Source organism: Papio anubis, chromosome 15, assembly GCF_008728515.1.
Source record: "Papio anubis isolate 15944 chromosome 15, Panubis1.0, whole genome shotgun sequence".
In the NCBI taxonomy this organism is placed as follows: Eukaryota; Metazoa; Chordata; class Mammalia; order Primates; family Cercopithecidae; genus Papio; species Papio anubis.
The window spans coordinates 10,987,916-11,010,087 of record NC_044990.1 but is presented as its reverse complement, the minus strand read 5'-3'; the positions used below and the strand labels follow the sequence as shown (position 1 = coordinate 11,010,087).

The 22,172-nt window shown below is 38.2% G+C and overlaps 1 protein-coding gene across 7 annotated transcripts in view; it reads right to left on the bottom strand.

Annotated features, from left to right (window-relative positions):
• Window positions 1–22,172, bottom strand: part of FRY (FRY microtubule binding protein) — a 269,947-nt gene that overhangs the window by 181,113 nt on the left and 66,662 nt on the right. For 5 of the 7 annotated variants that reach the window (XM_003913738.5, XM_017951077.2, XM_009191743.4 and 2 more), the window contains 2 exons: window positions 17,075–17,128; window positions 1,801–1,940 (listed from right to left, as the gene is read on the bottom strand). In XM_003913738.5, the coding sequence (XP_003913787.3) occupies window positions 1,801–1,940; window positions 17,075–17,128 (194 nt within the window). Of the gene's footprint in view, window positions 1–1,800; window positions 1,941–8,940; window positions 9,081–17,074; window positions 17,129–22,172 lie in introns of those variants that run through there. The other 2 variants (XM_021929372.2, XM_021929373.2) reach the window with 1 other exon arrangement.

Below are 22,172 nucleotides of genomic sequence, written 5' to 3'. Positions count from 1 at the left end.
ATGTCTCCCCAACCTTTTTTTCCTAGTAGCAGAAACTCACATTTAGCTACATCATACCCTAGAGAGTTTCATTCATTTGGCTGTATTCTAAGCATATTTTCTCTCTTATTTAACAAATTCAAGTGTTAACTAAAATGTTACTAAGTCAAATTTTGCTGTCCCGATTCTCTATCTGATCTCAGTAGGTACTCTGATCTCCTGAAAATAATCAGTAACACAATTTTAAAAGCTATCATTTTTAATCCATAAAGAAATCAATTCATGAAAAATCTAATTTCAGCAATTAAATTCTGACAAAACAGAGGAACAAAACTAAAACTCAATTCAACTCACTAAAATCTGTCCCACTCCCTAAACCTAGGAAGGTTTAATATCTGTTCATAAGTAAACATGTAATATGGAAAAAATAATAAAATGATCCATTTAATTTCTTTGTCACATGGTCTGAACCATTTTTCAGATAAAAAATTTAAATTCTATTTTTAAAACTTGACAAATTAAAAAAAATATTCATGAGGAGAGACTGCTAATGGGTACAGGATTTGGGGGTGATAAAATGTTCTGAAATTAGAATGGTAATGGTTGTACAACCCTGTAAATATACTAAAAACATTGAATTATATACTTTAAAAGGGTGAATTTTATGGCATCTGAGTTATGTCTAAAAATTCTAAAAATTTCCTTCTTCACTAAAAAAAAATTCAATATGAAAAAGTTATTAATCTCTCTCCCAAACAAAATTATATAATTAAATCTTGCATAAATTCAAGCACATTATAAAAGCAGATTACAAATTTGGTTGAAGTAAAACATGGTAATAATATAATTTTTCAATTTCAAAAGAAGTCTTTTGAAACAGTATTAGGACTTTCAAGAAAAATGAGAGAAATAAATCATTCACAAAAAGTAGTTAATGTCTGATTTTCTGATTGACTAATTTCAGTTTACTGACTTTAAAAGTATTTTTTTAATCGGAATAATCTGTTCATGTGGAGAAATCTAACTACTTTTTAAAATAATCTTTTATTTTTTTTTAAAAAGTAAATGTATTAATCTTTCTTATATTCACTGCCTTGCTATATAGGTTGACTTCAAACATATGAAATTATATGTGCTTACCTAAAATGTGGGGGGGACACACATTAATGAGAATCTTAAGTTTTACAGATGCTGATGTGCTCCTGGAGCAGCAAGCTCCATTTCTCAAACCCACAAGAAGACGGGAACACAGAATAAATAAACAAAATACTCAGCTGGAAGGAGGAGTTGGAGGTTGTGTCACCTAACTTCCTTGTTTTGCTCACAAGGAGGCTGAGGTACAGAGAGGCGGGGAGCTGCCCAAAGTCACATGGCTAAATAGTGGCAGTGCCAGGACTACCACTAGTGTCCAGTCCTGCGTCCTTCCCACTACAGTACACTGAGCACTCAAGGTTACTGGAACGAGGACTAAAATATCTTGGCATGTCACGCAGGGCCTGCAGTCAGCATTCTGCTTTGGGTGTAGACTCAGTGGGAGAAGGCAGAGGAAAGAAGCTGGCAAGAAAGTGACCTGCGGCCCTTCACACCTGTCTCCACCAAAGTTGAAATGAAGCTGTGTATGTATTTTCAACCTGTGACGGCTGGCAGTGACTCGGTGCTCCCAGTGGGTTACCTGCTACGGACACAGGTCCCCTGCAGCACCTGCTAGGCATGCTTGTGAAGAGTCAGGAAGACCCAATTGCCTTGTAACTCTAATTTTGATTTATATTTCTTGAAAATAAAACAAAATAAAACCATGATCCTTACACAAAAGAAATGTACCTTTTTGATTTATTGCTTGTTCTTGGTCTGTATTCATGTGATTCATCCTCAATGCCATTTTGCCTTTTATACCAGTCAAATAATGTACGTAGAATGGAAGGCAGGCAGTACTCAGAAAGCGAGCTCATTGAGTTGATGACCTACGGAGGAAAATGCAAGTGATTAGAACACTGGTAGCACCACCAATTACTGAGAAACTTTTTATTTCACAAGTAACCCCAAGCACTACTCACTAAAACATTTTCTTAGATATCACAGTCCTTTCTTTCATAATCTTTATTAGTACATTCCCAAGAGCCTGTCTCTTAATGGAGACAGATGTTCCTCATATAAGAATAATTTTGTAGTTCAAGAAAGTTAATTATTTTGACTCTCTTTCATTCTAGAAATCAGATGTTAATTGCATACAGGATATTCATGGAACCGCAAAGATATTATGTTCCCATGTTCGTCTACCTAAAGTAGATGAATGCTGCTTCTGTCCTAAAAATGTTTGTTGTATAAGTATACTAATACAATTACGTTAATAATTTACGTGAATTAAACAAATGTACCCCCATCGCCAAATAACCTAAGAGGTAATAATAATGTATGGTTTTGGACAATAATTATTCATTCATTCATTTGAAGTATGCCCCAAATTAGACTCAAAATACAAATGGGCAGCAATAATGTGCCCTCTATTACATTAAAGGCAAACTTCTCCCTTTTTCTTTAAAGAACAAATGTGCTTTTGGTAGAATTGTTATTCTAATTTCCTTATCTGGAAAGAGTCCTGATTTTTTAACTGATTACTATTAAGAAAAAAACCAAAAAACACTTCAATCCATATCTCATTATCCTATGCAAAAGTTTCCACAAAATGCTTCATAAATTTAAGTATAAAACCCAAAAATATAAAACTCCAAGAAAACATAGGATAAAACTTTTGAGACTTTGGATTAGGCAAGGATTTCTTAGGTACGGCCCCATAAGCAAAGTCCACGATAACATTTGATATAATGAAACTCGTCAAAATCAAAAGCTTCTGCTTTTAGAAGAATACAGTTAAGAACGTGGTAACGGACAAGCCACAGAGTGGGAGAAAATATTTGCGAAACACACATCTGACTAAGGCCTTGTCTCTAGAATATGTAAAACTACAATGAAACAGGTTTTAACTACCTAATTAACAAACTTTATAAGCAAATTATAACACCCAGAGTTGATGAGTAGTGATAAAGTGGACGTGTTCATATACTGCTGACAGAAAAAAAAAAACAGGCATAACATCTCTGGAAGGTAATTTGGAAATACATATCAAGAACCTAATAAAAATCATTCTCAAGGCCACTCTTAGAATTTATCTCAAGTCCATAATTAGAGATAAGCAAGAAGGTGCAGGACAGCATTACTTATTATAGCAAAAGGACAGAAACCACATAAATGTCCAGCTACATGTAAATGCTTAATAAGATGTGGAATTTGGTGCAGACCATTTACGAAACCATTAAAATCATATTTTTAATATAAATATAAAAATATGACATGAAAATGTTCATGATATGGTATGTGAAAAAAATGAAGAATCATTTAATTGGTATGATTCCAATTTGGTAGAGACACTATGTAAGTACACATATGCAGCAAATAGGACCGGGAGGAAACATACTAACATGTAGAGTACATGTGAAAACCAGGGGTTCTTAGGCCAGATCCACAGAGGGAGAGGGAGGCTGGGAATTTAAGAGAAATGAAGATGAGTTTACCTGGGCCTATTTTAGAAAGGGTAGAAATTTGAGATGAGACTCAAGAAAAAAAATAAGCAAAGACTCAAGGTAGAAAAAGCCTTTAGTAATGAAGGTACAAAGTAACTATTGATGATTATCATAATCGATGTGACGAAGGTTTTGAGTGAAATGAAAGAAGAAATATCTGACTGGTGTGAAGACTTTATTTTGCCAGAGTGAAGGAACATAATGCTGAAAATTTTTCTTCTCTAGAAAACAGGAAGACTCTAAAGATTTTTGAATAGGGACAGAAGCCCATACAAATTGTGTATGGGGAGGTTAAATCCCCCAAATGGTGGAGTGAGGTGGAGGCGAATTCACACACATGCTTGAATTGCATGAGGTGACGGCAGTCATTCCAGGCATTCGGTGATCTCGGCCTGAGAGGCAGAGACGGCAGAAGAAATGGAAATCCTTAGTTAACTCACAGTACTTCTGCAGTTAAGCAGGCCAGGCTTCACTTCCTTTTATAAAGCAGGAAATGAGAGCAAAGGGAGCTAAAGTGCTTTGTGTCAATAGGATTTTCCACTGTCACCTTTAAAAGAAACCTTAAGATTGAACAAAATATTTATTGCTTTCTTCCTCACATTCTACCTCTTCATAGCCTACTTCATGCTCTCTCTCCTATAATGATGGTGATATGTACACATACAAAATTGTACATTATCTTTAGTTATGAGTTAATATAAGGTAAAAATAAATAGGCTATTGCGTTCAGCCTGTCCTGTAAACCTAGTCAGCATGAACTTTTTAAAACTGAAGAGCTATCTCATTATTTAGAGTCACTCTTACCCCAACTCTACACAGCCAAGACATATTTTTCCTGCTGCGGTCATGAATGCAACACAGTAACTTTTCAGAAGAAAGCTAATTATGATGTGGCAAGATAGTAATTCACTAATTCTCTCTAAAGTTACCCCAACACGAGAAAGGATATTTACTTTCCTAAGTCACCATTATTTAAAATGTTTTGAATTGAGAAATGAAGGGCTTTCCTCCCATAGAAGAAAAAGGGATCAGAATTCAGTTTCTGATTATGGGATGACGATCTTAATTATTACATAGGTAATGAAATTTCAAAGCATTACAATTGTATTTCAATAATTTAAAAATACTTGCGTAAGTCTGGCAAATCTAAGGAGACATGATGACTAAACATTCATGTGGTATGCTAAATGGTATCTTGGAACAGAAAAAAGGTATCAGAGAAAAAGAAAGGAAACACAAATAAAGCACGGCACAGAGTTTAGTTAACAATAATGTGCACGGAAGCTCTGCATCCCTTCCCCAATAGCTTGCCCTACACGTCTCTTCGTCTGTATCCTTTGCAATGTCCTTTATAGTAAACCACTAAAAAAGCCCAACACATAAAACAATAATGTATCTATACTGGTTTCTTAGTTGTGACAAAAGTACCATGGCAATGTAAGATGCTAGCAGTAGGGGAAACTGGCAACTGCCTGAATTATCTTTGCAACTTCTCTGCAAATGCAAAACTATTTCAAAATAAAAAAGTTTATTCAAAAAACACATGTGTGGGATATTTACAAGCTCCAATATTCACTATAGACCCATAAGAGAGACTGAAACTTACGTTTGACTCCTAAACATCTCTAGGCAATGCATGCAATGTTCTGCTACTTCACTCATGTAGAACCCCCATTCTCCATAGAGAACTTCCACAGTGTTCATCAGACCTCACCTATAATAATTTCTTAAAATATATATTTTTTCTCCCCATTAAAAAGTCACCCTGAATCCATTCTTGGTATTAGATCTACTGGGCATACTTTCCATGGCAAAACACTGAGACCATCTCAGAAGGGATGAAAGGTCAGCATGGGGTGGATGTGTGTGTTTTTCCATCTTTCTGTTACTGCCCTTCTGAGCCCAGGCTTTCAGGAAGGAAGGGTGGAATCTGCAAAGACCTGGCCCTCAAAGCTCAGGAAGGGAGGAAGGTCTAGCTGGCTTCTTGGTTACTCAACTCCTTCATTTACGGGAAGCAGAGCCAATCGTAAGATGAATTCTAGCTCTGTGCTGCTGCTGAAAGAGGGCAGGCCCATTGACAAAGATGTTCTTGTTGCATTTAAATGATCATATTCTTCCACCACAGATGAGCTAGTGAGCTAGGTACTGGGCAGCATGAAGAGATGAAGTGCACAGAATCACAGAACTATTTCGTACTGGTGTTTTCTTTTCTGGGGGGAAAGAGAAGAAAACTAAATGTACTTTGTAAATGTTTTAATGTTTACTTTGGCAGTTTATGTATAAATAGGCCAAAAGAGACTGTTATGCTGCAGCTAAGACATTGATTTTTCATAAGCATTTTATTATACTTGTTAAATGCAAAGAAGGAAACTTTACACATAAATATTTGAATAATTACTCAGTGGAGTCATTCCATATTTTATAGTAATAAGACTGGCTTCTTGTAAATGGTACATTTAATGAATAATTTTAAAGTAACTGCACTGATGGTCTAATTCTCAAACAAATTCAAGTGGTCAAGCAACTTTGGGGGGCCACGATACTCACTGTGTAATACCATAACATGCTGATATCTTTATTTCAAATGCAATTTATTTATACTTGATCACATATCATACTATTGCTAGATTATAGTATTTGATGAGTAATGACAAAGATTTAAGAATAGTTTCATAGAAAAACTTAATACAAAAATCTATACATCAAATGTATTTTTTTCGTTCAAGTTAGGAAAAGATCATTATTTGATTTTAACATCTTGGTTCATTTCATAGAACGCAGTGTACCACTAGAGAATAATTTAAGCAATGCTGACTAACACTAACTAACACTAATGTAAATCCAATGCCAGTTAAATTGCTTCACTCTTAATTGCTTACATTCTTTATTTATACATTTTAAATAGATTTTCATTAAATTGTAGCATTAGAGTCAATGTTGAAACACTAGAATTGCATCTGCTTCCTTTTCTGGAAAATTACTACTACCCAAGATGGTAAAAAGTGATTTTAGCTTGTTTATAGAGGTGTGAATATGTTTTACCATGTGTTTCCTGTTTACAGATAGTATTTAAACATATTAAGAAATAAAGTAAACAGTACATAAGTACAAAAGTACATAAGACATAACATCTGGAAGAAAACTTTAACTGAAGTTACTTAGAATGTTTGGACAAATTATCTGCAATTCACAGAAACGACAGTAGTTAAGAATGTAAGTCACACTCAATTGCAAATAGTTACAACTTAATGTTCTCAGAACCCAGCATGTGATGGCTGACCCCTCATGTGCCATGTTTTCATATTCTAGTGTACTGGACGATCAAATGATCTTGGGTTCAAGTTAGTACTCTGCTTCTTATAGCTACATGAGCTTGGCATGCTACCATTTCTCTGATGCTTCATGTTCTCAGCTGTAAAATGGGACTAAATACTTACCTCACTGGGATTTTATGAGGACAAATGAGATGCTATAAAATGTGGGGCACATAATAAACCTTCCAAAATGTGTTTCCTTATTTCATTTCCAAATATAGAAACAGGAGCATTAAAAAAAGAAGACAAAAAATGACTGAGATGAGATCACAGGCTAAGTTAATAACAGAATAAGTAACAGAAGTTGTTGTCAGAATTTTATTCACCAGAGCTGAAGAAATGTCACTTTCTAGGTATATTGTGGGAACCTGAAAAGCCCCACCTATCCCGTGTCCAAGCACAAACTCCCAGGGTCTTCACTAGAACCCTTGCAACTTAATTTGTGTTCCCATTCTCTGACTCCAGCAGATGTAAATACAATGCCTGTTGCCTGGCGCCTTGCAAATGCTTACATTAGAGGTCACTGAGCAATGTTTGTTCTACATTAGACCCTTGAGAGAAAGGTAGCAAACATTTAGCTCCCTGAGTTTGCCGCAGGCAACAGCTCACTACAAAGCCAATGGGAAAGGACACCGAGGATAGTAACTCATGACTATTCTGGACACAGAATCAATCAACTGAATAAAACCAATTATTAACTCAGGATCCTCAACTGCTCTGAGAAAAGTGTTGAGTCCAAATATAAGTGGGTTGTGACAAATGGACACAACCCTCTGCAAGAAGGCACAGTGTGTGAAGCTCTTGTACCTCATTCGGTATAAGAGGGTTCTGTAAAACACACGTAGCCCTCATATGACCCTGCTCTCCCCTTTCTCATCTAAATCTCAATTATCTGTCTTTCTTCCTGACAGATTCTCAATCACCCATGCAATGCTGATACTTCCTCTTCCTGCTTCACTGCCAACTCTCTTCTTCTCCCCCTCCTCCTCCCCTCCCCCTCCCCCTCCCTCTCCCTCTCCTTCTTCTTCTTCTTTTGAGATGGAGTCTCACTCTATTGCCCAGACTGGAGAGCAGTGACACAATCTCGGCTCACTGCAACCTCTGCCTCCCGGGTTCAAGTGATTCTCCTGCCTCAGCCTCCTGAGTAGGGAGGACTACAGGCATGCACCACCACACCCAGCTAAATTTTTTTTTTTTTTTTTGTATTTTTAGTAGAGACGGGGTTTCACCATGTTGGTCAGGCTGTTCTCGAGCTTCTGACCTCAATAAGCCGCCTGCCTCAGCCTCCCAAAGTGCTGGGATTATAGCAGTGAGCCACTGCACCTGGCCCCAACTCTCTTCTTGATCCCTGAAATCCAATTTCTGTTCTTGCCACATTATTGGCACCTTTATTTGAAAAACCAGCAGGGACAATTCAAAGGCCAACCAATGGCCTTTTTTGCAATGATTTCCCTTGAAGTCTCCTGAGCAAATGACAGTATTTACCAGGTTCTCCTGGAAAGGATTTCCTCCCCAGAATCCTATGATGTTGCCCTGTCTTAATTAGCTTCCTGTACTTTCTCTTATCTTCTATGTTGTTCCTCATGAAATGCCAAGCATAGTAGGACAATTCATCTGTGACAATAAGGATCTGAATTCTGATTGCTCTGACACATGCTCCTTTGCAGAGTAATCAGACTTCATTATGCAAAGAGAAAATAACTTCCACTTACTGTACAAGACTGTTTTAAAAGCTGAAATAATACTTCAGACAGAAAAACATTGTACAGCATACAATTTTTGGTATTATTTAACACATTGTATGTTTATATCATCATTAAATAGTATAAAAGCAAAGGTCCAAAAGCCAAGGGCAGAGCAAATCAACAAGCAAGCATTTGCATGTAGCTGGAAGGTATGTGAAAGAATATTCGTTTACGACTTCGTTTATCAGTCAGAATTTTCATTTCTGAGAATAACTGTATCTAGTGGCTGTCATTCATACAATCTCCAAGGGGCAAGGGTCACAAACTCCCTCAGGTGAGAGTTACTTTGGAGTGGTGTTTCTTCACTTTTAAAAATGGGCTCACATGATATTGGAGCTGCATTTGATCATCATCCACCCGGGTCCACGTTCGTCACAGCTGGATGAGAAGTTCTTTGTTGTTGGCTATTGTTTCTTTGGAGAATCTGAAATAACATGCTGTGGACTTTCATTTTAAAAAGATGTCTGTACAAAGAAAAAAATCACTTGAAGGTAAAATGGTGAGCTCACCATGCCGTTCATTCACAGACGCTCTCCACAGATGCCAACTAAGGAACTCATCCCTGGTACCATGATTATGTTCTAGCACACTGCTTTGTCATTTAGGTACTGCCAATCATAATCAGCCACTATAACTTAGCTTGTGAAAGCAAGCTTCAAAGTATTTAACATTAGTCCATCGACTATGAAAATGCACACTCTACATGTCCATGAACAGCCACTGCAGCAAAAGCCTTCCTCGAAGCCACTTCCAGTGAGCTCCTAACTGCTAACCTCCAGTTCTTCCTGGTCTACATCTTCCGTGATGTCCCTGCATCAGCTGCTGTGATGGGCCATCCCTGCCCTAGAGAGCCCCATCTCCCAGGCTTCTCCCACTTTTCAAACTACCCTTTTTCTAGCCATTCTTTTGTATATCCCACCTCCTTAAACTAAAATTGTTATGATATTCTTCACTCATGTAATCTGTCTGACAGTGTTTGTTGAGTGACCACATAACAAACTGAACCCCAGTTATTTTTCTTGAGATATTCTACCTTCCCCGAAAACTCAGTATGCATACTGTTTTGTAGCCTTCCCTTGTTTTCTGCCCCCAAGCATAGTTTCTTCTGCTTGAAGAGCTCATAGTCCATAGAAAATAATCTAGGCCCCTCAGCATGGCTTGCACGACCCACTGCAATGGGCTCAGTCCACCTTTCCACCTTCATCCCCAGAACTCAGTTCTTTTCACCTTCAACTTCTCCTTTGTCTGTGAGACCCCTGCTGCCTGGCATACCCTGGCCCAACTTGTTCATCTGGATAAAAGGTTTCTTTGAAATGTCACGGCTCCTTGGTTGCTTCTTGTAACACCCACCTGTGTACCTTCCTAGCATCATTAACTGCTCCTTTATCTGAGTTCCTAGAGCACTTGACACAACCTCTATTATAGCCTCTACATTGCCACATTATTTGTGTAGATAACGGTCTTCCTTCTGGGATTGAGAATTCCCGGAGGACGGGGCTCTGTCCTATTCATTTTCGTAACTTCAGTACCTCGTACAGATCCTAGTATGTGTTGGGCACTCATTGTTTGTTTAATTGAACGGAAATCGCTCCAAATCATATTTAAAACTACAGTTATCCTTTGTTTCTCCTTCTCTCAACCAATATTGATTCTTCTTATATCATTTTGCTTATAATTATCCTTTCTTACAAAAGTCCCACTCCCTTCATTTTAGTTTAGGCCCTTTTAGCTTCCAATCTTCATCAATGCCATGCTCCCCAAATGCCTTAGGCCTCTCCATTACTGCCTTCATGACCACTGTCCCCTTAAAGCTAACATTAAGTTGCCACCTTGATACTGGTATGCATACAGCCGCATCTCACTGGCATTAAGATCTTCCTCAATCTGATCTTTTCCTACCTATGCTGCCTGATCTCTTTTTTAACTTCCCCCAGACTGTAGGAAATGTTTGTTCATAATGGAAAACTAGAGTATACCTCTCAAGGGGTTATCTGATTCTGAGTGTAGGGGGGCTCTATACCTGTCAATGCCTTTGAGCTATTTTAAAATTGTATAAGTGGTAGATACCTGATAGCAATGCAAAATAATTCTTGTCTATAGACATGAAAAACTGTCCAGTGAAGGTTCAATGGACTTCCCTCCCCCACATAAAGGAAGCAGTTTTGCCTCTGATTGTATTCATTTCAATGCTGATTTGTAAATGTGTCTGTGTTTTGGAATGTCTTAACTGGTTGTAACATCCTTCACTAATAACAAGTTAAAAAATGTTTAACACAGGTTCATTTTAAATCTCTATGTGAGTCATATTTTTGCCTGTTTTTGAAGATTATCCTTTAACAATACATGCCTTCTGCATCAACTAAATTGATCCATTTCTAAATTCCTCAAAGATAACTGATAGTGTCATTTTTCTGTTCAGGACCTTTGCATAAAATATTCCTTTCTTCTGAAATTTCCTATCTTCCTCACCATCAACACTCAGCAAATCCTACTGATTCTACCGTTTTAGGCACCTGATAAGCCTTGTTCTCATCTGGAAGGCATTTTCTAGCTAGGCGCCTGGCCCCGAGGCATGTGTCTTCTGTCCCTGAAGTCTCACCATGTTTACTGTCCACGCCATTCAGACGGCACTTCTTATACACGCAGGCCTATGTCAAAGCTGGTTGTGCACTGCTTGATCCTCTTCTGGATCTGGAGCTCCTGGAATGTGAAACACATTCCTGGGGGCCACATTCTTACATCTCTTTGTCTCATATAAAACTTTCTGTGTATATATACACATATACACATGCGCAGTGTTTGCTAAATTACTTTAGTACCAGAACGATTTTTAGTTCATTTGACTCACTACGCCCTGACAGTTACTATAGCAATTTAAAACAAATAGTGGTAGTATATATATCTTCAAATGCTGTTGGAAATCTCTTCCGCCTTTATTGATTCTTGTTACTGGTATGACTTTATCACTAGCATGGACCGGAAGCAATAGCCCATACTGCTCCGCACCTCTGCTGCCTGCTCCATGAAGGCCTCCCTGGCTCCTCAGGGTAGGGTGAAATTTGCTCTCCTGAGGCTCACACCAGCTTTAGCTTACTTACTAGCCTGGGGTTATCATTTATTTGATTGTAGCTTTATTTTTCTCTCCCACAAGACTCCCGTGGTGGGGCCTCTAGGGCAGGCACTATGCTTCCTTCCTGTTTGTTTCCGTGAGTTGGCATAATGCTTGGCACCTGGTTGCCAGGAGGTAGGTGCTGTATAACAATGGAAAAAAACCCTCACATTCCTGAAATTTGTGAAAAGTGAAATTCTGGAAATGAGGGCACAAATTCCTAGTTCTCCAATATTGTAAAGCATTCACTAGTATATTTCTCCTACTAACACTGAGTTTTAAAAATCCTATTTAGACATCTTGTCATTCACAAAATCTTTTTTCCAGGTTTCTTCTTCTTTTTTTTTTTTTCTGAGACAGAGTCCCACTCTGTCGCCCAGGCTGAAGTGCAGTGGCGTGATCTTGGCTCACTGCAATCTCCGCCTCCCAAGTTCAAGCAATTCTCCTGCCTCAGCCTCCCAAGTAGCTGGGATTACAGGCGTGTGCCACCATGCCTGGCTAATTTTTGTACTTTTAGTAGAGATGGGGTTTTGCCATGTTGGCCAGGCTGGTCTCCAACTCTTGAGCTCAGGTGATCCACCCACCTTGGTCTCCCAAAGTGCTGGGATTACAAGCGTGAACCATTATGCCAGGCCCTTCCAGGTTTATTCTCACAGAGTTGGAGTGTAATTCGGTTAAATTTAGAGATACTAAACCAATAAAATTATGAGTGTAAAAATGTAAAATATATAAGAAAACATGAAGTTTTAGCTTCTAAATATATACATATATTTAAGTTCAAACTGGAAAATTGGCAAATTTGAGGAGAAACCCACAGTGGGAAAGAAAGAGGTACAGAGCTGTAAATAGTTCTACTTTGGGCATTTTGGCTAAATATCCAGTGGATAAATCTAGCTGTTACCCAATAAGAGCTTTTCTTCTTTTTCTTTTCTTCTTCCTTAGGTATAAAATACCCCATTTTTAGATGGACACAGTCGCCCAAAGTAAAATTTCTCCACCTTTCTTATAGCTAGATGTGGCCAAGTGATTGACATTTGGCTAATTGGATATAAGTAGATTTGGCATATGCTATGTTGGAAAGTTTTGCTTTTTGTTTTTCTATAATTCTTGTTCCATTTCTCATTCTGGCTGCCTGGAATATAGATGCAATGGCCAAGCTCTAGCAGCCATACTGGACCTTGAGAATGTAAGCCATACATAAGAAAGGAAAAATCATCTTGCTCAAGAAGATTTTACTTTATGTGCCATTTGTAGCCAAAGCTAATCACAACTGATAAAAGATTTTAGATCCTTTACCTGCTGAAAACTTCCCTCTCAACTCTCATCAACCTAGTTTTTAGAAACAAAGATTATGAAGTAAAAAGCACAGGCTGTACAGTCAGAAACAATAAATTACAGTTTTGGCTCCTTCAGGTTTGAGTCATATAATATTGGGAAACTTCTGAGACATCATTATTATTGTCTCTATATTAAATATAATAACATATTAAACATAATGTTATATATCCTATCGATATATTTAATATTAACATAATATATTAATATTAATGCAATCATATATTTAATGTTACTATAATTTAATATTATATTTAATATTAATAATTTACATTTAATATAGAGACAATAATGTCACCTTTTTGGAGTTGCTGGAGGGACTGAGTGATGTGAGGTGAGATAATATGAGAAGGTGCTGGGTAAACTATAAAGTATTACATGAATTTGTTTTGCTTCTATTTCTAGCAAGAAGAAAATGAATCATGGGCTGGTTAGGTAGAGGAGTGAACAGGGCCATTCAGGATTAGGCAGTGAAGCAGTAGATACCCAGCTCTATATACCCTGTGGTTCATGCCAGTGACCTTTAGAAGAAAGAATTTGATACAAATATCTCTTAAACAGGAACCCACTGTATCTTGTTCAAAGGATGCACTTAGCATAATACCTATCATACAAGTACTAAATAAATGCTATCTCTACCAGTACAACTACTCCTACAGTTACAGCAATGGAGTCTGAACCACTCAAGGTGGCATCTCCAGCATGTTCTTTTCCCATAGGCAGACCTCTGTGGGAACCCAGATTAAAATCCTACTGTTTGGAATAAAACTGTATAATTTGAATGTTTAATGCCAAAGGACTAAGAGACCTTGCTCTATTCATGGCCTTACCAATGGAACTGAAATTCTTAGAGTTTGTTGGCTGCAACAGCAGATGAGCACTGTTTTAGTTCTGCCGAGATTGGTAATTGATAAAGAACAAAAATGTATTCAGCATAGTTCTGAAGGCTGGGAAGTCCAAGATCAAGTCACTAGCAGGTTCACTGTCTGGTGAAGGTTCAGTCTCTACTTCCAAGACGGCTCCTTGAACACTGTGTCCTCACATGGAGAAAGGACCAAAAGAGAGGGGCTCCCTGTGTCAAGACCTTTCATAAGAGCACCTAATCCCATTCATAAGGGAGGAGCCCTCATGGGAAAATTACCACTTAAAGGCCCAACCTCTTGATACTATCACATTAACAGCAGTTGAATTTTGGAGGGTACACGTTTGAACCACAGTAAGCACTTTCAAAAGCTATTATACTTTGCCAACCTTTTCCCCATTGAATCTACAGGTGGACCCACTTTAGTCAAGCTTCTCTATGGCCTTATATTAGTCTGTTCTCATGCTGCTAATAAAGACATACCAGAGACTGGGTAATTTATAAAGGAAAGAACTTTCATTGGCTCATAGTTCTGCATGGCTGGGAGGCCGCACAATCATGGCGGAGGGTGAATGAGGAGCAAAGTCACATCTAACAATGGCAGCAGGCAAGAGACAGCACATGCAGGGGAACTCTTCTTTATAAAACCAACAAATCTAATGAGATGTATTCACTGTCATGAGAACAGCATGGGGAAGACTGGCCCGCCATGATCTGATTACCTCTCACTGGGTCCCTCCCATGACACGTGGGAATTATGGGAACTACACTTCGAGGAGAGATTTCGGTGGGACACAGCCAAACCGTATCAGGCCTGAAAGTCTTGCTATCATTTTAAAACAGGATTAGATTTTGTGGCTTGTCCTCTCTCACAGTTCATTTGTGAGTTTATGATGTAATGATCAGAGGACAATCCTATGTGTCCTATTTGAAAGTTCGTAGTGACCATCTTACTATTGGTTCACGCTTAAAGGGTCTTTAATACACAGAGATTCGTTACAGGGCAGGGCTTCTCAAGCGTTAATGTGCATGTGAGTCACCTGGAAGTTTTGTTAGGTGGCGGATGCAGCAGTTCCGGGGTCAGGCTGACAGTCTGCATTTCTAACAAGCTCCCAGGTGATGCTGATGACACAGATGCATGGACAACACTTGGAGATGCAAAGTTAAAAGTTATATAGCTAATTAAGTGACAAAGGTGGGATTTAAACCCAGGTCTGTCTAATTCCAAAGGTCATGTCTTTTCCACAATACTGATATTCAGAAATAGAAAGCTGAGTAATAAATGAGAAATTGTGTTTAAGCCCAGTTATTTCGGATTACGATTATCTGCAAAGTTAAAATTTACGACCATTTTCTCAGAGAATAAAGAGAGGTACATTAAGCTGGAGAAAAATGTTTTTGAAGAAAGGACAGTGATAATTTAATAGGATAAAGAGACAAAGAATATAAAATAGAGTGGAAAGATAATAGAAGACAGCTGATAAGTATTTATATATATATTTTTCGAGATGGGCTCTCACTGTTACCCAGGTTTGAGTGCAGTGGTGTGAACTTGGCTCAACTGCCACCTCTGCCTCCTCAAGTGATCCTCTCACCTCAGCATCCTGAGTAGCTGGGACCACAGGCATGTACCACTATGCCTGGCTAATTTTTTTGTTTTTTTGATAGTGGCAAGGTTTCATCATGTTTCCCAGTCTGGTCTCGAACTCTTGGGCTCAGGAGACCCACCTGCCTCAGCCTCCCAAAGTGCTGGAATTACAGATGTGAGCCTCTGGGCCCAGCACTATTTACATTCTTAAAAAGCCACAACTTGCCACATTTCCAAAATGGTAACCCCAAACATCATATACCATATGCACCAAGGGTCTCTGACCACCTCGGCACCTGCCAGGTGACAACAACAATGGACAATGTGACTAGAAAAGATAGCGTCATGGCACAAAGAGATGAGGCCCATCTTCCATTTCACCAGCATTCTGGAAAACGGCCAGCTCGGCTAGCAACAGAGCAAGCCCAGAGCCACGCCACCCTTGCGGGGCTGGCTGTGAGCATAAACCTGTGAGGTCTCCTTCACAGAACAGCTCATAAAATAGAAAATGAAGGATTTTGTCAGTACAGTCATGATGTTTCTGGATCATACAAGGCTAAATTTGTACAGCCAGGGAGGCTTCCTCTGGATTTCATATTAAAGGCAATTTCAAAGCCCTACAGAAAGTGTACACCCTGTGTGTTTTTCATTAGACCATAAAAACACCATGCTAGCTCAAGCCAGGGAATATCCAGCAGTATTTTGTATCTGACGTTGGCACCAACTGACATTTCTGAAGAACATAGTGCCTTTTTTGCCATTAACTGCAAAAGTTTAGGAAACTTCACAAACATACCTCCGGCCTCCTTGGATGTCCTGTTATCCATCATTTTTAAATGTGCCTAGGACCTTCCTGAAGTTACTGAACCAGAATCTATCAGATCCTGATATTGTACGTTTATTACCTACTGTTTAGAGTTGAATGTTCTTTTACTAGTCCTAACCTATTTTCAAAGGACTTACTTTGTATTTATTCTGTCTTAAATAATTTTGTTCATATATTATTTTCTCTATTAGAATCTTAAGATCCTATACTGTGTTATACTTATCTTTTAGGTAGTATCTTTCTCACAAGAGAGTGAATTCTTGAAGGCCTAAAACTTATCTTAGATTTTGTATCACCAGTACCTAGCACAGCGTTAAGCAAATAGTAGGCCTCCAAAAAAGTGTTGGATGAAAACAAGAATAAGCTCTAGTGCAGAGATCTGATCATCACATAGTATCATTTATTTAGAAGAATCTCAAGTTTTTAAAGGAATGGAATTTCCTTTAAACTCTTTTCTTGGTTTCTTTAATTCCAATATCTAAAGATATAGGAAATAATCAATTGAAGACCTACTCATATTATCCCAATACTTTCCAGTTCTTTTTGGTTCTAACCAATAGACATTTACTGAACAGCTATAAACCACAACCATGAAAACTGCAGGGTGCAGTTCTTAAGATCACATACCGTATCCTCTTTGAGGATGTTCATCCATACAACAATAGTGAGCATGCAGGCCCTGCCTTGCGTGAATGCTGAACTAAAGGAAAACTAGCATATAACATATACATCACATACCTGATCAAACTGGGGGTCTTCTCCACGTTGCAGGGATTTTGTCAATGGCTTTTCCTACAAAGAAAAAGAATATATGCAAGAATAATTATTAGAGTCTCTTAAATAGTATAAAAGAAATGCCATTATTGTTCCATTTTTCCTCACTCATTTCTCTCATTATGGAATGAGGAGGTGCCAATTTTTAAATGAGTGAGGAATTCCCCCTTAGGTATTGTAACCATAGTAGTTATGTTTGATCATTACTGCCACGGCTCTTGCTATTTATCTTAATATATATTTCTTAGACCAAAACATTAAGAATCTGATACTCAGGGAAACTCATATTAAAACTACAATGAGATATCACCTCTTACCTGTCATAAGGACTTTTATCAAAAAGAAAAATATAATAAATGTTGGTAAACATGTAGAGAAAAGAGAACTCTTGCATATTGTTAGTGGGAATGTAAATTAGTAGAGCCACTGTGGAAAAAAGTATGGAGGTTTTTCAAAAAATCAAAAATAGAACTACCATATGATCCCTCAATTCACCTTCTGGGTATGTATCCAAAGAAAATGAAATCAGTATCTTGAAAGATATCTGCATGCTCATGTTAACTGCAGCATTATTCACAATAGCCAAAATATAGAGTCAGTCTAAGTATCCATCAGTGGATGAATGGATAAAGAAAATGTGCTATATATACATAATGGAAGACGATTTAGTCTTAAAAAGGAAGGAAATCCTGTTATTTCTGACAACATGGATGAACCTGGAGGATTATTATGCTGAGTATATAAGCCAGGCACAGAAAGACAAATACTGTACAATCTCACTTAAACCTGAAATAAAAAACAAGTCAAATTCACAGAAGCAGAGACTAGAATGGTAGTTACCAGGGGCTGGTGGGTGAGAGGAAATGGAAGATGTTGATCAAAGAGTACAGAGTTTCATTTAGATGGGAAGAATAAGTTCTGGAGAGCTACTGTAGAGCATGGTGACTGGTGACTGCAGTTAATAATATATTGTGCTATGGCCTCAATGTATCCCCCCAAAATTCAGATGCTGATACCTTCAAAGTGATGGCGTTATGAGGTGGGGCCTTCGGGAGGAGATTAAATCGTGAGGGCAGAACCCTCCTGAGTGGGATCAGTAAGAGGCCCTAGGGAGCTTGTTCGTGCCTTCTGCCACGTGAAGATGCAGTGGGAAGGCACCATCTATAAAGGAAGGGGGCCCTCACCAGACACCAAATATCCCGTGCTTTGATCTTGGACTTCTGGGTATCCAGAACTCTGAGCAATAAATGTCTATTGTTGATAAGCCACCTACTTTATGGTAATTTGTTATAGCATCCTGAATGGACTGAGACACATTGTATACTTGAAAATTGCTAAGAAAGTAGATTTTTAAATGATCTCACCACAAAAAAATAATTCATGTAACGTAATAGAAATGTTAATTAGCTTGATTTACTCATTATACATATATCAAAACATCATGTTGTAACACCATACATAAACTTTCTATTTGTCAATTAAAAAAAAAAGAATCTGATGTTATAAGTGGTCCTATGTCTTCAATAGCAACAATATAATAAAAACCAAAAAATTTATTTGAAAAATTTAATATTTATCTTGGAACTTGACAGATAATAAAAAGTTGAGGTCAGGTGCATTGGCTCATGTCTGTAATCCCAGCACTTTGGGAGGCCGAGGAGGGCAGATCATGAGGTCAAGAGATGGAGACCATCCTGTCTCTCCTACAAAAACAAAAATTAGCTGGGTGTGGTGGCACGTGCCTGTAATCCCAGCTATTCGGGAGGCTGAGGCAGGAGAATCGCTTGAACCCGAGACTGCACCACTGCACTCCAGCCTGGTGACAGAGCAAGACTCCATCTCAAAAAATAAAAATAAATAAAATAAAAACAAAAGTTGAAAGCAATTCACTATTTCAAGTTCCTAGATTTAGAAGCAAAGTAAGGTTTATTTATTAGACTGGTACTGAGGGAGAACCTACCAATCATACATTTACCAGGTGTAACTGGTCAATTTGGGGCATGTGATTTGTCTTGCACCACATCTCGTTCTCTGCAAAAATAGTATCAGTAGTAACAACAGTCTACTACAGAAACAATTCTCCCTAATTATTACATCTTTGTTTACATTAGGAAGCCTTAACTGATCTTCCAGCAGAGCATTTTTTTCAATTCAAAGAGTTTAATTCAGACATTATTGACATTTTGAGAACTCCAGAAAATGTAACTCAAAGCAAGACCTCAGTTTTCCAGACCGAAATTTCTGAGGAAAATATTCATCATGAACAGTCTTCTGTGTTCAATCCATTTCAGAAAGAAATTTTTACATATCTGGTAGAAGGATTCAAAGTATCTCTTGTAAATAAATTAATTGCATGGTGAATGTTCATTCACACAAGGAAATAGAGGTTTTATGTTGATTGTATTACAAGTTTTCAAAATCATATTTCTTTGTACTCTTTCAGAGAGCTTTTTAAAACTTGGACAACTTGAATTTTTAATTATTGAATAATATATATTGCTAATTCACCCTTTCCAAAATGACTCAACTCACGCAGCATTGCTTTTTAAGCCTCCAGCAGAGCATTTTATGTTACTTATCCTTATTTGTGTGTGTGTGTGTGTATGTATGTGTGTGTGTACATCTATATACACACACATATATACACATATATACATATACACACACACACATATATACATATATATATATGTCTTTGCTATGGAAGTTCATTCTGATCCCAAATTTGATTTAGGATTAGAAACAATGCAAAAGTTATATATCAAAGCATATTAAGTTTTACTTTGGCCAGTGCAGGTTCCCTAGCAAGACTCCATTTATATTTACCTGCTCACCTAGACCCTCTCACTGTGGGTCTAATCATTTCTCCTCCACTCACAAAGACGATGTATACCTAAGGCATATACAAGCCCCACCCCTGCCCCATACTGTCCTTGTTCTTGAAGAAATGCACATGGTGGTCTTATCCTGCAAGTCTGAGGTTTCACCAAGAGCCTTACAAATCAACTACTTTGTCTCCATCATAAAATATACAGGTTCAAAATGTGTATTCATGAAAAACACAGAGAGTACTGTGTTCTTATGGGTAACATTTTCTGTTCAAAGTATACTATCTAGATATAATGAATAGATACTACATGTTTATTCATCACTCAACAGTGACTGAGGGTTCACATGCATCTACATGCCAGGGTGGAATACTGAAGAACACATGATACCCGCTACTGGGGAGAAGAGTCGAATCTGAGAGGGGAAATGTGGTGAATTTCCTCTTCTGAGTGTTGTCGCTATTTGTTCATTATTCAAACCTCAGCTGAACTATCACTTCTTCAGGGAAGCCCTTCTCTGAGCCATCCCCCAACACCTGGTGCCTCTCCCGGGCACATGCCTGCAAAGCCTCATGTATTTGTCCTTTCACTGACCTTACCATAGAGTAAAATCACATCACAGTCATCATCGTGTGCAACTACACACTCATGAGTGAGGCACCGAGCACCATCCCTGCTAGGTGGCAAGCCCCAGAAATGCAGAGACCTCTGTTTCTCTCAACACTTAGTCAAAGGACAGAGCATGGCTTGCCTGACGTGCAGCATTCCACCCGACATGGAGCATGTGACACGCTGTGAACCTTCAGACACTGTTGAGTGATGAATACATACAGTATTTATTCATTATATCTAAATAGTATACGTTGAACAGAAAATGTTTGTTTACTCATAAGAACACAGTATTCTCTGTATTTTAGATGAATATACATTTTGAACCTGTATATTTTGCCATGGAGACAGAGTAGTTGATGTGTAAGGCTCTTGATGAAACCTCAGACTGGTAGGGTGAGACCACCATGTGCATTTTTCGCTTGGTGCTGGCTACGCATGTGCCAAATTAAAAAAAGTTCTAGGACAGTGGTATCCAGTTTCTTCAAATACGAAAATCCCTTTATTTTCTGTGTATATGTCTTGTTTTAAGTTTAAAAATTTTTTAAATACTTTTTATTGTGGTAAAATATACATAGCAGAAGATTTAACACTTTAAATTGTACAAATCAGTGGCATTAAGTACATTCAAATGTTGTTGACATCATCATTATCTATTTTATGAAGACCTCTTTTAGTTCCAGAAATGTTCAAAAAGTTCTCAACCAGAAAACACACACTCACACGCCAAACATACAAGATAGTAATTTTATTTTAGTATCTATAGTTTAAAACTATACAGAATGACAAACAGCTAATACTACAGCTCCAATGATACTTTTAAATGGTTCTGGGCTGGGCACGATGGCTCACGGCTTTAATCCCAGCACTTTGGGAGGCCGAGGCGGGCGTATCACCTGATGTTGGGAGTTCGAGACCAGCCTGGCCAACATGGTGAAACCCTGTCTCTACTAAAAACATAAAAATTAGCTGGGCATGGTGGCAGGCACCTGGAATCCCAACTACTTGGGAAGCTGAGGTGGGAAAATCACTTGAATCCGGGACGCGGAGGTTGCAGTGAGCCAAGATCATACCACTGCACTCCAGCCCGGGCAACAGAGGAAGACTTCAACTAAAAAAAAAAAAAAAAAAAAAATTCTGTACTAGAGTAGCAACAATACTTCTTTTATACATACTAGAAACATGAGAATACATCTACATGGGAGACCTTAAAAGCCAGACAAACGATAACTCAGCACACCTGTGGGTCTGTAGACCCTTAAAACAACCCAGGAGTTCACACAGTGGGAGCACGGAAGGCAATCCTCTTTCACCACTACCTAAAAGAGGATCCTGCCACAGCTGGGAAAGAAAGGTGACTGTGTCCACCCACATCCCAAAGCTCCCCACAACTAGAAATTATTTTGTCCCACTACAAATTAGACGGGAAGCTGATAAACATGATATTTTACACTTACACATTTTTGCACACACATGAAGGAAACAACACATTGTCAGGCTCACTTTCTCTAACAAGCGAAGTTGATATACATAAGTTGTTGCTATACATAAAAGTCAAGTCCATTAGCTAAGAACTTGGGGTCAATGCCTCAATAAAATAACATACTAAGTCTTCCTTAACTATT